The 14,685-nt window shown below is 41.4% G+C and overlaps 1 protein-coding gene across 6 annotated transcripts in view; it reads left to right on the top strand.

Annotated features, from left to right (window-relative positions):
• SNAP47 (synaptosome associated protein 47) overlaps positions 1-14,546 on the top strand; it is a 23,407-nt gene extending 8,861 nt beyond the window's left edge. For 2 of the 6 annotated variants that reach the window (XM_015852980.2, XM_015852979.2), the window contains exons 3-5: positions 757-1,241; positions 4,600-4,730; positions 11,975-14,545. In XM_015852980.2, the coding sequence (XP_015708466.1) occupies positions 757-1,241; positions 4,600-4,730; positions 11,975-12,121 (763 nt within the window). In that variant the 3' untranslated portion in view covers positions 12,122-14,545. Of the gene's footprint in view, positions 1-756; positions 1,242-4,599; positions 4,731-7,239; positions 8,074-11,974 lie in introns of those variants that run through there. The other 4 variants (XM_015852981.2, XM_015852982.2, XM_015852975.2 and 1 more) reach the window with 3 other exon arrangements.
• The last annotated feature ends 139 nt before the right edge of the window (positions 14,547-14,685 follow it).

The following is a 14,685-nucleotide window of genomic DNA, read 5'->3' as shown; positions in this document are numbered from 1 at the left end:
TGAATTAAATAAAGCTGACTTTCCAAAACAGCGGTGAAGCAGAAATACTTTTATATTTCAGTCCAATCAGGTTTGTTTAACTAGGATTCATGACAGTAAATAGCCTTCTAGGAGGTGTAGACCTGATGAGATCTGTGATGTTGGTCCTTTTTTGGGATAATACCGCATAAAAGGGGGTAGTGGACTGAGCTAACAGAAAATGCAACAGAGGGATCATATCCAGCATCTCACAGATTCTTCCTTCTGGGTGTATACAATGCACATAATACCTTTCTTGTCTGCATTTGTTGAGCCGATGCTTAGAAGCTTGTACTCATTTGTGTTTGAGCTGGCAGTGTGAATTTGGGACTGGGGTCAAAGCGAAGAGTGGAGTCAGCAGGATGGAGGCAAGGAGGAGTAGTAAAAGGCAGCGACAATGATGGCCAAGCGTGGAAACACTGAGCTTGAAGCAGCGTTAGCTGAAGAACAAATGGTTGTAAATTGGCCTGAATAAACCCAGCTGGAAGTTGGATTTCTCACTTCTGAATGGTGAGATTCTGGGACCGCTTTCCAGCGTGTTACAGCAAATAAAGGAAGGCTGCTTTTAAAAGAGAAGGATGGATCGTGGTAAGATGTGAATAGGATTGAGAAGCAAATAGTGGTGGGCTGGAGTCAATGTGAAGAGATGTTCATAGGTGCAGTAATTTGCTTTCAGCTGGTGGGTAGCACAACCTTCCTAATGGCTTTTCCCTTCTAACACTCTCTTCTCTTTGCTAGGCTGTTGACGGAACTCGAATCTCCTTCTTGGTGGCCATTTAGCAGCAAGCTCTGGAAAGCACCGTTGGAAACGAAGCCAAAGGAAACTGCCACAGTTTCCGATTTGAAGAACCAGGAAGGAATCATAATTAGAATTCCAGTTATTATCACCCACAGAACAGACTCAAATGTGAAGCCAGGAAAACTCACGCTCTTCACTTCTGGCCTGGAAATCAGTGACTGCAATTCTCAGGTCATTCACCGGTTTGAATCAAAGGATGTGGATGATATCAAAGTTCACACACCGTATGAAATCAGTGTCCGTCAGAGGTTTATTGGGAAGCCTGACACCTCTTACCGACTCTTGTCAGCAAAGATGCCAGAAGCAATCTCAGTCTTAGAGATGCAGTTTAGCAAGAAGATACAGTTTTTAGAAGATGCCCTAGGATTTGTTGGTGCCGGGAAGTCTCCTCAAGTAGATTTTGGCACTTCCATTTGGCAAGCAGGTATGTGACAGACAAAACAATCCATCCACAATCGCTATTGCTAATATACAGTGTTTCTAAGTGGCTTTCAAACTCTGAATGGCATATAGTGTTTACAAGGCAAGTGTTCTCTTACCCCCAACCCAGTGGTGAGGCCACACTGGTAACAAAACATAAAGTAGTAGTAACTATTAGTTGACTTCAGGCCCTTTTGCCAAGTGAACAGAGGTAAAGCTAGAGCTAACAGAGTGCTGGGGACATTTGAATATGGTTAGATCTACTTTCTCCCAACTGCACTAGCAAAACCTGTGGCTCCACATGCTGGAGCTGAGGTGTCTCTTGAGGGCCTGACAAATAGAATATGCCAAGCTGTCTTTAACACTGTAGTCTCAGCTGGTGTTTTCACCAGCTCCACACTGGTTTGTGAAAGGATTAACTTAATTTGAGTTTCAGGAGCTGAGCTCTGTTTTAACTTTGGTTTCATTCTTTTTTTTTCCAGTGGTCACCAATTCAGTATTGTGTTACCCTGTGGGGAAGGGTTGTTAGAACCCCATTCTCTTCTTCTGAGTGTGTGCTTCTGAATCCTCTGCTGTTACTGTTTTTCCTTTGATGGTTTGCAACTGGAGGCAGCATTTAATATGAAACCATTGCTCAGTTAAATGTAAAAGGTTTACAACAAAACTTGCAGTCCAGCAAGTTTTCCAATAACTTAAAAGCCAGAATTTTTAATTCACAAGAGGTGAAAATAAACATATTTATAAGTTCCATTGTTTGGATTTAGGAGAATTTTAGCTTTCAGGTCAGGTGAAGGCATAGTTTAAATCACTGTAAATTAAAGCAACAGCACAGGAGGAGCTTCAACTCCTTCACAACAGTGAGAATGGAAACCTTAAGCTATTGCTGCTTCTGAAATGCTGGGAGGATTGTGTTTCTGTTGTTATCCAAACCTGAAGTCACGTTGTTTTTCTTAATTGTTAGTGGCCAAAGAACAAATCAGTGGATGGATTTATTCTCAGTAAATTAAAAAAGTAGAAAAAATGATAGACTAAAACAATAGGCAAAACTAATTCGAAGCACAAAGCTACAACTGGATTTCAGCAGGGAGGATCATGTTCTCTTGTTGACGAGTCATCAAGGGCCATAGCTTGGAAAAGCTTGTTAATTTGTAGGGAAGTCAGTCTCTGGGCATCTGGCACTGAAATGTCGGCACAACAACCTAGAGGAAAAACAACCTGCTGGTTTCTTAAGCACTGAGTTATTCCAGCAAATTGGTGTTCAGTTCCTGATGGTCTTAAGCCTGGTTACATAAAATAATTGGTTATACGGCCCTACTGTGCTTAATTTCCCCACTGCTCTGCTCTGTTTGCATCTGAGTCAGTGAGTCAAGGATATTGCTCTCCTACCCCCACCTGCATTCTGGCTGTTTAATTTGGAAATGCCAGCAAAGAAAACGGGAGGTTATGGAAATCCTGACTTCTGCAGCTCCACCAAAACCCTTGTTTGTTACTTCCCTGGAGACGGCCATTGACTGCCCACTGTCACTAGATGGCAGTCACGGACTGTGCTTTACCCAGCGCTTATTTTCTATGGCTGTTCACATGCCGCAAGTTCAGATGATGATGGTTATTGTTGATCAAAGCAGGGGGGAATATTCTGTGTTATGCACGCCTGCCTCTGAGTCCACATAAATTGTACGTGTGATTTCAGGTAGCAAACATTGATTCAGAGGTGTACAGGAGAACTATCCTTGCAGTAGAGGCACAGCAAAGTGGCTGGTAGTGTTCTCTGCTGCATTTACAGCTTTAGATCCCTTCCAAAGCTGCTGCTTTTTCCCTGCTTATCCCCAGTGACTGCGTTTTTAATTCTTAGGAGTTTACAGCACTTTGCTAGTTCCTCTCGTGGAGGCAGCAAGTCTTGCAACTGAACTGGATGTAACAAAGAGAAACAAAATTGCTTTACTCTGCCTTTTTATTCATTCTCTCCTTCCTTGTTTGTTAGTAGAAATTGCTGAGAATCAACAGATCTCCTTCCCGTTCCATTCTTTCTGTGTGCTTTTGACATGTCCCCCCTCCTGTTCTTGCCCTCAGAGCTTAATGGGAGTGAAATGGATATATGTTTTTTGCTCTTAATGAAATAATTAGTGCACAGGGACGCTTAGCTGATAAGAACCACACAGAATCTTGTCTGTTTGCTGCCATAGGAAGGTCTGTCATTCCCTCCCCACTTTCCCTTTTGAGGGAGCCCATGATAATAAAATACCATAAGCAGTGTTTTTTCAGTGCCTGGTTCCTATTCCTTCCAAGTACAAAGAGCATTTGCACACTGTAACATTAGTACAATGAATGATTTGCTTGTCTTAAACCTTGACGGTGTCTGAGTCCAATGACTCTCAGGCTGATAACTGAGCATGTTCAAGGATTAGGAGCCTGCAGTAATTTCTTGAGAGGGATTTAAGATTTTGTACTTTTGATTTAGGTTTTGTCTCTGCTTTCATGGAGAAGTAACACTACCCCAGGGCAGTTAGGTGAATGCTGTCAGCCAGCCAGCCGGGCACCAGCTTGGGCCTGGCAGGGAGCTCTGACTTGTGATGTGCTTTCTGGCCTGATGTCCTGAAGATCTGCTGCCACTGTCCTGCATGGATCAGGCTGTTTGCTTGCAGGTGGCAGTGGCAGCATTAGCTTCCTTCCTTCTCAGTGCCTCTTTAAGTGTGAACACTTCGGATATGTTTGGAAAGCCTCTAGGAGCCAAGATGTGTGTCTTGGGTGTTTAGAACCCATCAAAAATAACACCCTTTCCTTGCAGCATGTCCCTGCTACCCCACTGGGCAGTATCAGATAGTGCAATAGGAGCTGATGCTTTAAATAAAGGACAGGTGGCATGTTACACCAGGGACTGCATTCATTCTGTCTAGCTGGGGGTGGCTGTTAGCGTCACTGTTGCCCTTCTGCTTCAGGGGTTCACTGGCTTCACTCTTTGGTTCTGTCTGTAGTCCATCACTTCTAAATTCTTTAATTAAAAAGATTAAAAAGAAGCAGCGGGTGGAGATTCTTAGTTTATCTGATTGGAAGTGCATTGCTGCTGCTTGCTGTCTGTTCATATGCATGCCCACAGCCCAAAATGAACTAATTCTTCAGGTTCTGCCTTTAAGAATGGTCTTTCAACAGCGTTCTTCCTTCCAGTTTGGACACTGTACAAAATACAGCTTGAATCCTTCCTAGGAGAACTTGGCTCAAAAAGCAAGGATGGGTCTGGTGTATCTGAATGAGCTTGTCCTCTTGCAAACTGCTGCAGAGCAGAGTTCAGCCTGTTTGGTTCTATACTAGCGCTCCCTGTTATTACAGGAGATGGCAGTCTTTGACTATGGGAATTTCTCTTTCAGCCACAGGACTCCTGGGAGGAGTGGTGCAGCCCAGCTCTCCAGTGGGAGGCAGAGAGGGAACGGACAGTGACCAGGCTCAACTGCAGAAGCATGAGAAGGTCTCTGAGGAGGAGGCAAAAGAACTTAAACAGGTATAAGTTGAGATAACTGAGTTGGTTTCCTCCCTCCTTATCCTTAGCAACATGCATATTCTTCCTTTATCAGAAATGTAGTCACAGAATCATAGGTATTGGAAAAGTCTGATTCTCCTGCTAAAATGGGTTCCCTAGGGTCAAGTAGTACTCATTGTCCTTCACAAAATATTCACCTCTCTAAACTTAAATAAAAATAAGAAGTCCATCAAGCTTGTGATTAAAACACACTGATATCTTTCAGTTTGTTTTTAGCTATTTTGGACAAACTGGAGATTATTGGCAAAATATGTCAAAGAGAGAGTTAATAACACTAGGCAAATCTTTCAATTTAACCTGTCTTATCTGACGATTAAGAAGTTTAGCTGGTAATTTTGAGCTGCTTTTGTGTTTTTCCTTTTACTGTTTTACTTCTTTTGGTGAGGAGTAGCACTTCTGACAAGAAATGCTGTGCTCAGGTTTGTGGATGTTTCCAAAATAGATGAGTGTATGAGAGCTAGAAGCACGCAGCAGTGAATTAAGCAACTAAAAATGAAAACTTCTTGCAATATATTCATAGGTAATTATGAAAACTAACCAAAAGATAGTTGGGTAGGTGAGAGCTTAACCTTTGCAGACATTTTCTGTGTGGGGTGGTGGACTAGAAGCCATGTTAAATAGCCGGTGTTATTTAAAACAAAACCCTTTGATGATTAACTAAAGCCTAAGAGACAATTCTGGTATTTATACTGCACCAAGCTGAGAATTTTTAAACCAATCAATGATTTGGGGTAAACTTGTGGGTAGGGGTGGGTGGGGAGAGGATCTGAATGCCAAATTGACAGCCTATGAATTGGCTTGATTTTATTTTTTCCCCCCAGTAATTGCTGAGCACCTGTTCCTTGAGAATCAGGCCTTTTTAATAATCATTCCACTCATTAATAGTTTTAAAATACATGCAGTAATGCCTATTAAACTCCTGTTCATTTTTCCTGCTAGAAAATGCCTCGTAAATGTACCCTTTTATACCCAAACTTGCCTAATTAACCAAAATAATCAAGATCTTTTGACTGAAATATCTAATTTGGGCTTTTTCAAAATCAGAGTGAACTAGTCACGTTCTAATTGAAGAGCTTGTCTCTGTGATCTGTCACTTTATCAACAAATAAGCATTTTCTGATGCTGCATTGACCTTTTGGAGGGTTTTGAAAGACTATTACTCAATCAGAGTTGTACAAATATCAGCAATCCATTAATCATTTGTACATGGACTTTGTACAGCTATTAGGTATTCAGAAGGGCTAGTTGTTCCTCTCTTAAATGCCAGCTTTTCAGTACTATGATTCTAATTTGCAGCCAGACCCAAAAAGGCTGAGTATTATTATATTTAGAGTTAGTGGTCGTGTAATGCTTTTGAAGACACACATTTCGCTATATCTTGTAAGAGAAAAAGACTGACTAGGAATGGCTTCCCCAGAACCAGTCCTTGATATCTGAACAGTAAAAAGCCTTGTCGGTGCTTGATGTTATCAAAGCAGTTGGCTGTGACTGGAGAAGCAGAGGAAATATATGATCTGGGCAGTTCAGCGTCTTCCAGCAAGCTGTGTGAACTGGGGATGAAGCCTCCTATCTAGAACAGACTAGTGTTTCCCTGTAGCTGCTCCTAGGAGTTTTCCAAACACTGCTTTTTTATTTCAGTGCTCTGGAGCTTAAGGCAGAATTAAGTAACTTTGTGGTGAACTTTAGAGGGGAAGGAGGTTTAAACATGAAGAAGGAAAGCGTGATCGAGAATAAATAAAAGTGGATTTCAGGGGGGTGGTGGAGGTTGAGGATCAAGGGCAGCATCGTACTAAGTGTTGTATGGAGCCTTTTAGGTATTGAGCCCCTAATGTTAGGATGGGGAGGGTCTTGTAACTACATCTGAGAGGGATATTTAAATTCACAAGTCATTTCATCCCGCAGCAAGAACTTGCCTTACATTGTTGCAGCTGCTTCCAGGGTCTCTCTTTGCACCACTTCAGTTCAGCTCCTGCTTTGTCTATCAACAGCAAAGCCTTTAGAGATCAAGTAGTGGAAACAATTATAAAGGCAATGCGTTAATGCGCACTGAAGGCTATGACATTTGCCACATCACACTTAATGGGTGAATTAAGGATGTTGGAGGTCCATTTGTTTAACTACAGTGGGTTGTTTTTTTCCGAACAATTTCCTTTATTGGAGATTCTTTGGTTGTCTGTAATGTGAGCATCATTTTAATATTAAAATACCCCCACAAAATAGGGCCAACACCCAAGAACCAAAACAAACTCACAAAGCCCACAACAGCTCTGCTGTGTTCACCTTATTACTTATTATGTGATTGATAAGTAGAACTTGCTGAATTGGAGAAGAGAAATTTACAATGAGCAGATTAACTGTTGATGTCTCTTTTCCTCTCCATCAAAAAGAAAAGAGGAAAATGTAGTTGCCCTGATAATAACAGTTACTTTGCAGAAGGAATTGTTGAATGATGCTAAATTCCTCCCATTAGAGCTGGAAGCGCTGGATGGTCTGCGGTTGTGACTGGGTGCCTGAATAAAAGACCTCACCAGGACATTTGCGTTGAAAACACAGTTTTGAACATAATACAAAGTGGTGATGTGAGCTGTGTTCCTTAGCTGTGCTATAGAGATGGAGAAAGAAGCCTGCACAGTTCCTGTGGTCTCTGGCTGAGCCTCTGCCTACCGCCTTGCTGTGGCTGACATAATGGCAATGGGTGTGGGAGGGGATGCAATAATATTAGCTTAAGAGGAGGGGGAGTAGTTCTGTCCTGTAGATTTGGATTTGTTTTGCCAAGCCAGTGTTTTCTAATTTCCTAAACTCTTCCTGCCAAAGAACTGTTGTCTCGATATTTACTATGTCTGCACGTTGTGTATGCCATGAAGACAGATGCTGTTAAAAAAGTTTAACTCCACAACATGTAGAAAAAAAGTGGCATATCTTTAGCATTTACTTCCTAGATTGTTCTGTTTTCACTCTTTGCTCCATTCAGAGACTCTTGTGTGTTTAGTTACCCTTCTATCATGCCATCAATCTCAGGAAATCACAACCGTTAGGTCAGAGAAAAAAGCTTTTTTTGTTGAGGAGCTGTTCACTCCAAGAGCTAAGTTCCAAATTTGCTCATAGGATGGCCTCGTTCCATGGCCAAGAGCAAGCAACAGGCAGCTGATCCAAGCAGCCGCATGTCATGATTGTGCCCTGGATTTTGTGTATGAAAGCACAATCTGGAGAAAGAACTGAGCTCTGTGCAACGGTTGCTATATATTTGCTTGCGTGTAACTTCAGTGTTTCATGGTATCAAAATAAAAGGTGATAGTGAACCCAGTGAAACTGGCTTTGTCACAATTGCTTGAGTATATGTGTTCTTTTGTATAGATGAGGCCAATGGTATTCCAGTGCCAACCTCAGTGCTTTGTACTCCCAGGTAGTAGAGAAAGCAGTTAAAATCACATTTCCATATCAGTCCAGGAAGAAATAATGGGGAAATCAGACACTAAGAATAAGGTAATGAACAAGTAGTGACCTTTTCATGCTGTTCTAATAGCCACTGACAGCAATGTAAATCCGTATTTTTTTTGTTATGGAAGTTAAACTTGTTACATGAGGCTTCGATGTCTCTTTTATATCTGGAGATCTAAACCGAGGTCAGGTCTTTGTGGTAAGACCTTTAGGATACAGTCTTTGTGTGGCAGATGCTTTGAGTTTAGACATCAAGTGATGTGGCATAGTGGTAATAGAATTAAGTAGTGGGGAAAATCCTGGGGTCTTGGAGTCCTCTTGTCGTTCCAGTTCTGTCTGCATGGAAATTGTTTGCAGCCTCATCTCAAATCCTCGCTCAGCAAAAAGGGAGAAATGGGCTGTAGTTGAACTCCTTGAGCAGATAAGTTAAATCACAATCTCAGTCACATTGCTTAGGTTCCCACAAGTTTAATGAGAATTCAGGGTTGCATAGCTCAGATGGGCACCTGTTCATGAAGCAAGGTGCAAGTCTGCCATGGTTGAACACACTGTTTTTAACTTTATTAATTAACAGCCTTTTAAGACAAGCGGTACATATGCAGATCTTCTGATGACTTACCATACTGTATTGTGAGCTGCTGAACTGAAGCAGTGATAGCTAGACATCTTGCCATCATTTCACTTTGCAAAACTAGTGACCAGCTTTGGCCAGATATCAGATTCCAGTAACTCCTTCCATCGAGCTCTGCGGGATGTGCAGGAAATGCATCTTCCTAGTTTCAGATCCCTTTGGATGGAGTAGCAGTGCTCATCTTGAATGGTCAAAGCTGTGCTGAACAAAAGGGTTAAGAGATTTATTACCAAACTGTTTAAGGCAAAGAGAATGAGCAGATGCAAGTGAACCTCTTGCCTTTTATTTTTTCATGCAAGTATAACCACACAGTCATTGCCTGCTGTGTTTCAAAGCAGAATGTAACTGGCAGGTGAACTGAGCAGAGCACTGTAGCTGACTGAATTTCCATTTTACTGCTTTGGTATTTTTAAAAGCTTTTTCTGTTCTCAACAATTGTGTCTTTTTCTGTATTTTAAATATGAAGTATGCTCTAACAAATGCGAAGCCTATCAAAAGTAATCGGGTTCAGAACTGAAAATAAAATGTTTTTCATGGCAAACCTGGGCCTTTTTTGGCACAGCTGTGACTTATAAATAAATTGTAGGTTTCTTGGAGAGGTGGGAAGGTGAGTTGTCCCTGCTCCTTTTCTGCATCCTTTTGTGCCAACCCTCACCTTTGTGTAGGTGTTGTGGAGGAAGCGCTGCTCCCTGCACTCATTATATCTCACAAACTAGGGTGGGCTGGGTGAGGACATGGATCAAGAAAGTAAGGATACATTGAAAGAGAGGAGAGACCTCACTCCTAAAGTATCACCGAACTGGAAGATTCATTGGTGCAGTCTGAAACCTGGTAGGCACTTCGTTAGATGAATGTGGAGGCTGGCCCTGCTCTAAGCCAGGGGAAGTGGACCAACAGGCCTTTAGATGTCTCTTCCGTTCTTATTTATGTTGTGACACAAATGCAAGACTGCAGTCAGTGTTGCTTGGTAGGATTTATTCTGTGTAGCACTTGTCCATCCACTTTATACGTAAGTAGAAGAAATTCAAAGCAGGGATTGAGGTAGAAACACATTCTAACTTGACAAATGCAGGTAGTTAATTCCTTAGGAGGGGCAAGACTGATTCCTGGCCCCATTTCCTGGATCACACACAGGGTAGAATTGATCATGTTTTTCTTTTTGGTGCGTATTCTATACACATCTACTACCTCCAGACTGGGGAATTCAGCCTCGCTTTACTCTTAACAGTGGTAGAACCTGAAGTGTTTCATTTGGGATCAGAGCAGAGTTTTCTTCACTTGTAGTTTTGGTTCGAACAGAGAAAGGTAGATTAGGCTTGATCCGTGGTTTGCTTTGTATTTTTCCTTTGGCAGACAAATTGCAAAACAAGTTATTCAAACAGCTGTATTTCTAACTGCTCGTGATTTATGGAAAGAGCTGAGAGATATTTTATGAGATAAATCCCACTATTGTGGCTGACATCCAGCTGCAGTCAAAGAATTCTGATTGCATAAGATTCCCCTGCTATTCCAGTTAGATATAATGTTCCTCACTGGTTTGAGAAAAGCAGTTAACTAGCTTCAAACAGGGGGGATTGCTATGGAATTCAGTGTGTGGAAATAGGAGCTGCTGACGTTTCATAGCAGCTTTCTGAGGGCTGATGCTCACTCTAAAAGAAAAGCTGCTCTGTGGTTCTATGAAAGACAAGAACTGAGTTTGCCAGTTACGGAGACAATAAAATAATAGTTAAACTGGTGTATGGAGTATAATTCCTTTTCTTATTTTACCGTAAGCCACAGATGTATTGTGAACTGCTCATATGAATCAGACATTGTGAGGGTATCCCTGTGAAGCTGGCAGATCACGTGTACCAGTAGTGATAGCAAAGTCAGCCCCTTTATAATCTTAAGGAATTGAGAGGGTGCATTTCCAATTGATCTGGCATGGTGTAGGTCTGCTTTTCAAATCTCCCCTATAGAGTCAAGGTGTTTTAAGTTCATACCACCAGGTTTATTAAGGGAGTAGCCACAAGTGGGAATAAAAGATGGTACCGTTACCCCTGCCTTAAGGGTGCTACTGAAAGGAGCCTGTGTTACAGAGCAAGAAATTAAGATCATAAAATCATTAAGATTGTAAAGACTTCTAAGATCAACACGTCCAGCCTCAGCCCATCACCACTGTAGCCACTAAACCACCTTGCTCAGTGCTGCTTCTACGCATTCTTTGATCAGCTCCAGAGATGGTGACTCCACTATTTTCCTGGGCAGCCTCTTTCAGTGCATTGCTGCTCTTTGTAACTCTGATGTTGGAATCAGTCGTGTGAACCAATGACAGCTGAAGTTTAATAGGTCTAATAAGTCAACACAGGGCATTGTTACAGATGCCTTCTCCCTTTAGGAATGCATCAGGCCGGCTTTCTGCTTTCACTTTAAAGGCTTCAGCCCTTTTTGGACTAGTAGCAGCTTTTTCAGACAACAGAGTTCCTTGGTCATTGTGGAGTAGCTCAGGGTGTTTGCTCAGTCCCACATACGAATGGTAAATTACTATGTTTACTGTAAATTGGTTTGTTGATCATATAATGCTTGGAACCTGGAAAAGAGTTGTTGGAGGTACATTTGTTCTTCCTCACTTTCTCATCTGAATATACATAAGCATATGGGGCTGGATGACATACATTCCAGGGTCCAGAGGGAACTAGGTGATATGATTGCCAAGCCATTCTATTGCATTGAAAAAGTCACAGCAATCAGGCACTAAGTTTATGGTGTTTGGGCAAGAGGAAGCATCGCTCCCATTTTAAAATGGAAAGGAAGGAAGGTCCTGTTAACTGCAGACCAGTCAGCCTTATCTCTGTGCCTGGGAAGTTTGTGGAACAGATCCTCTTGGAAGTCACATTAAGACAAATATAAGACAGGGAGGAAATTTAAGGCAGCATAGCTTTACCAGGGGCAGACTGTGCATGACCAGTCTGGTAGTCTTCTATGATGGAGCGACTGCATCAGTGGAGAAGGGAGATTTGTCCAGAGCACTTCAGGGCATGACTACAAATTATTTGGTCATTCAGAGCAATGAAATAAGTAACTGCCTTGTGTCTATTACATTCACACAGAGCCATATGGTTTTTTGCTCAAGGCTCTCGGTCTTTTCTTCCAATAGATACTGAAGAAGTTGAAGAGCCTCGCCTTGGAGACAGAAGCAGAACTGGAAAGACAAGACGAAGCCCTGGATTCCATCACTACCTCTGTCGACCGTGCGACGCTTAATATCGACAAGCAGAACCGCAGAATAAAGAAACTGACGTAGCACCCATAGGAAACAAGAGGGATGGCACCACGAGGAAGGGGGGGATCAGGGAATTTGTCTTTTTAAAGACTGTTTCTGTATGGTCACTTTGTGTGGGAGCTGCTTGCGATGTTGTCTGGAGTGCAGCGTGGTTGATGGCAAGTTTCTGAGAGCTCTGAACCCAGACTTGGGTGGTGATTGTTGGCTGTTTTAGGATGAAAAAGGCCAAATCTTTTAATCACGGTGGAACAGCGATAGTAGAATCTTTGCTACAGAAGATCTGTAAATACAAAGGGATGTGATTTCATCTGAATGAACTTTTATGCTGCTTTTTATGTTGTTGCTTTTGAAAGGATTTTGTTCTTTGTTTTGTTTTGTTTTGTTTTTTACTGCAACAAAGAAGGGAGAAATGAACTGCATGTGAGACTACTTTAGATGATTACAAACTATTAATTCTCTGTTTCTTACAGATAGTTAATAGCTGGACTGAGGGCCAGATGTCCAGCCACAAGTCACTGAGGTATTTTTTGTGTGTGTTAGTTAATGCTGAGGTGAACAAATGATGGTGATAAAACCTTGTGTTCACTGAACGAGTAGTTTTAATAAATTTCAAACGTTATTTTTAACGTGCTCAGAAATTTTATAAGAATAATTAAGGATTAATGGCCACAGCTGTTGTGCCATGCCCAGGGAATTCAAGGGAAGAATTTTAGTTAATATGCGTGCATTGGTACAGACATCAACTTACTGAAGCATTTCTTTCCCATTGGGTGGATATTTTGCTTACTTAGGTCACTTATAAAAAGTAAGTGTCAAAGTTAAATATACACTTCTCCTTTCCAAAGAGGGATTGCTGGTCTGTGATGAACACCTACACCTTTTGTTTTATTTTTCACCTTTGTACCTCGGAATTAATGAAGGATTTGATTCTGGGGTGAAGAAAGGTATTTTTTCATGGATGGATGTATTCAGTGCATCTCTTGTAGTTCACTGTGTGTATCGCTCTCTTGCATATAGTGGTTTTGTATTTTTGATAAGGGCCTGATGGATCCAGTGTCCTCAGAACATCATGAACGTGGTATTCACTTAGTGTGGTGCCTGCTTTCTTTGTTGGAGCTGGGCTGCTATATCTCCGATGGAAGGTATCTTGTACCTTTGCATCTCTACCATCAGTTTCCAGGAATCTCCCACGCACTTTGACTCTAAATGGAAGCTTCATGTGTTCTGCGGAGCATCTTTTCTGTGCATCTGCTCCACATTCATAAGTTGAGAGGCCAATGGCTGGAACCGCAGACACCTGCGTATCATTTTGCTGTTGTGCATCTGTCTGCCTTCTGATTATTATTTATTTGCACTCACCGGTGATGAAACATTTCAAGTCTCCTTTTAGTTCTGCATTTCTACAATAAAAGGGAACGTTGCCAATTGTTGTCTAGTAGCTTTTGTTTACAGTCAGCTCCGCTGAGTCTACAGGGCAGCGGAGATGTTTTCCTAACTTACTGGATACTGTATTGGAGGGATTCTAGGTCATGCAGGCTATGACAGAGTATTTGAGAGGCAGAATCGCTTTTCGCCTCCCCTTTTATTAAGCCCTGCTGTTGACCAGCTATTTTCATTCAAAATAGCTGTCGTAATCTTTTTCTCCCCCAAGTGTTTTTGTATTAGGAATATTTCTTGTATCGCTCTCAAATGCAACCTGCAATATTTTCAAGTAGTGAAGCTTTGAACTGTCTATACTACTAATAGCTGATGTGAAAAGTTCCTGTTTCAGAGTAATTCAGCCTACTTTTTAAAGAAATACACCGTAGGTCACACAGAGTATGTTGTTTTCAAGACCTTACTCTACCTTGTTTTGTATTGCTTCATATTAGCCTATTAGTATTGGAGGACATTGTGCTTCTGCACTGCAAGTCCTTCATTTACAGTCAAAGTTGTTACTGGCATGCACTTTACCTGTTTGCTCAATATAATGATTATATATACATACACTGTATAGTGTGAAATAAGATATTGTCTGGGATTCTCCTTCGTTCCTGATACCTAAATCACTGTTGTTTTACTGTGAAAGTATGTTTACACAACCACGTCATGAATTTGAATATACACTTTGCACAAAACGTATGTTAACCGACCCTGGTGCTGACTGGGAATGGATCTGTACACTGCATTACTTTAGATGAAGGCTGCCAAAAGCAAATGCCAATTACACAACATTTAGCTTAGCATTCTTTGTGCCATATTTCTACTGATGTAATTTTTATCATGAGCTGTTGCATCTGATACCATATCTGTGATTTGTGTTAGTCTGTGTCCATGCTAAAAGCAAACTGTAATATGATTTGTAAGAAGTGACCCATTCTAGAGGTGTACGTTTACCTCCTGGCTGAGTTTCAAATACCTGGAGGAATTTCACTCTGTAATTTATTAAATATATTGGACTAGTTATCTTCTGTCTTGTATTTATTTGGCTAAGAAGTTATGATGAAAAATGCTCTATCCTCTCCCTTTTCCTACTATGGAGCAGAACCTAAAACTTCTCATAGGGTTATGTTGTAGGATAGACAAAATATTAACTGAGGAATATT

Source organism: Coturnix japonica, chromosome 2 (genome assembly GCF_001577835.2).
Source record: "Coturnix japonica isolate 7356 chromosome 2, Coturnix japonica 2.1, whole genome shotgun sequence".
NCBI lineage: Eukaryota > Metazoa > Chordata > Aves > Galliformes > Phasianidae > Coturnix > Coturnix japonica.
The sequence above is the reverse complement of the archived record's forward strand: the minus strand, read 5'-3'. Positions and strand labels throughout refer to the sequence as shown.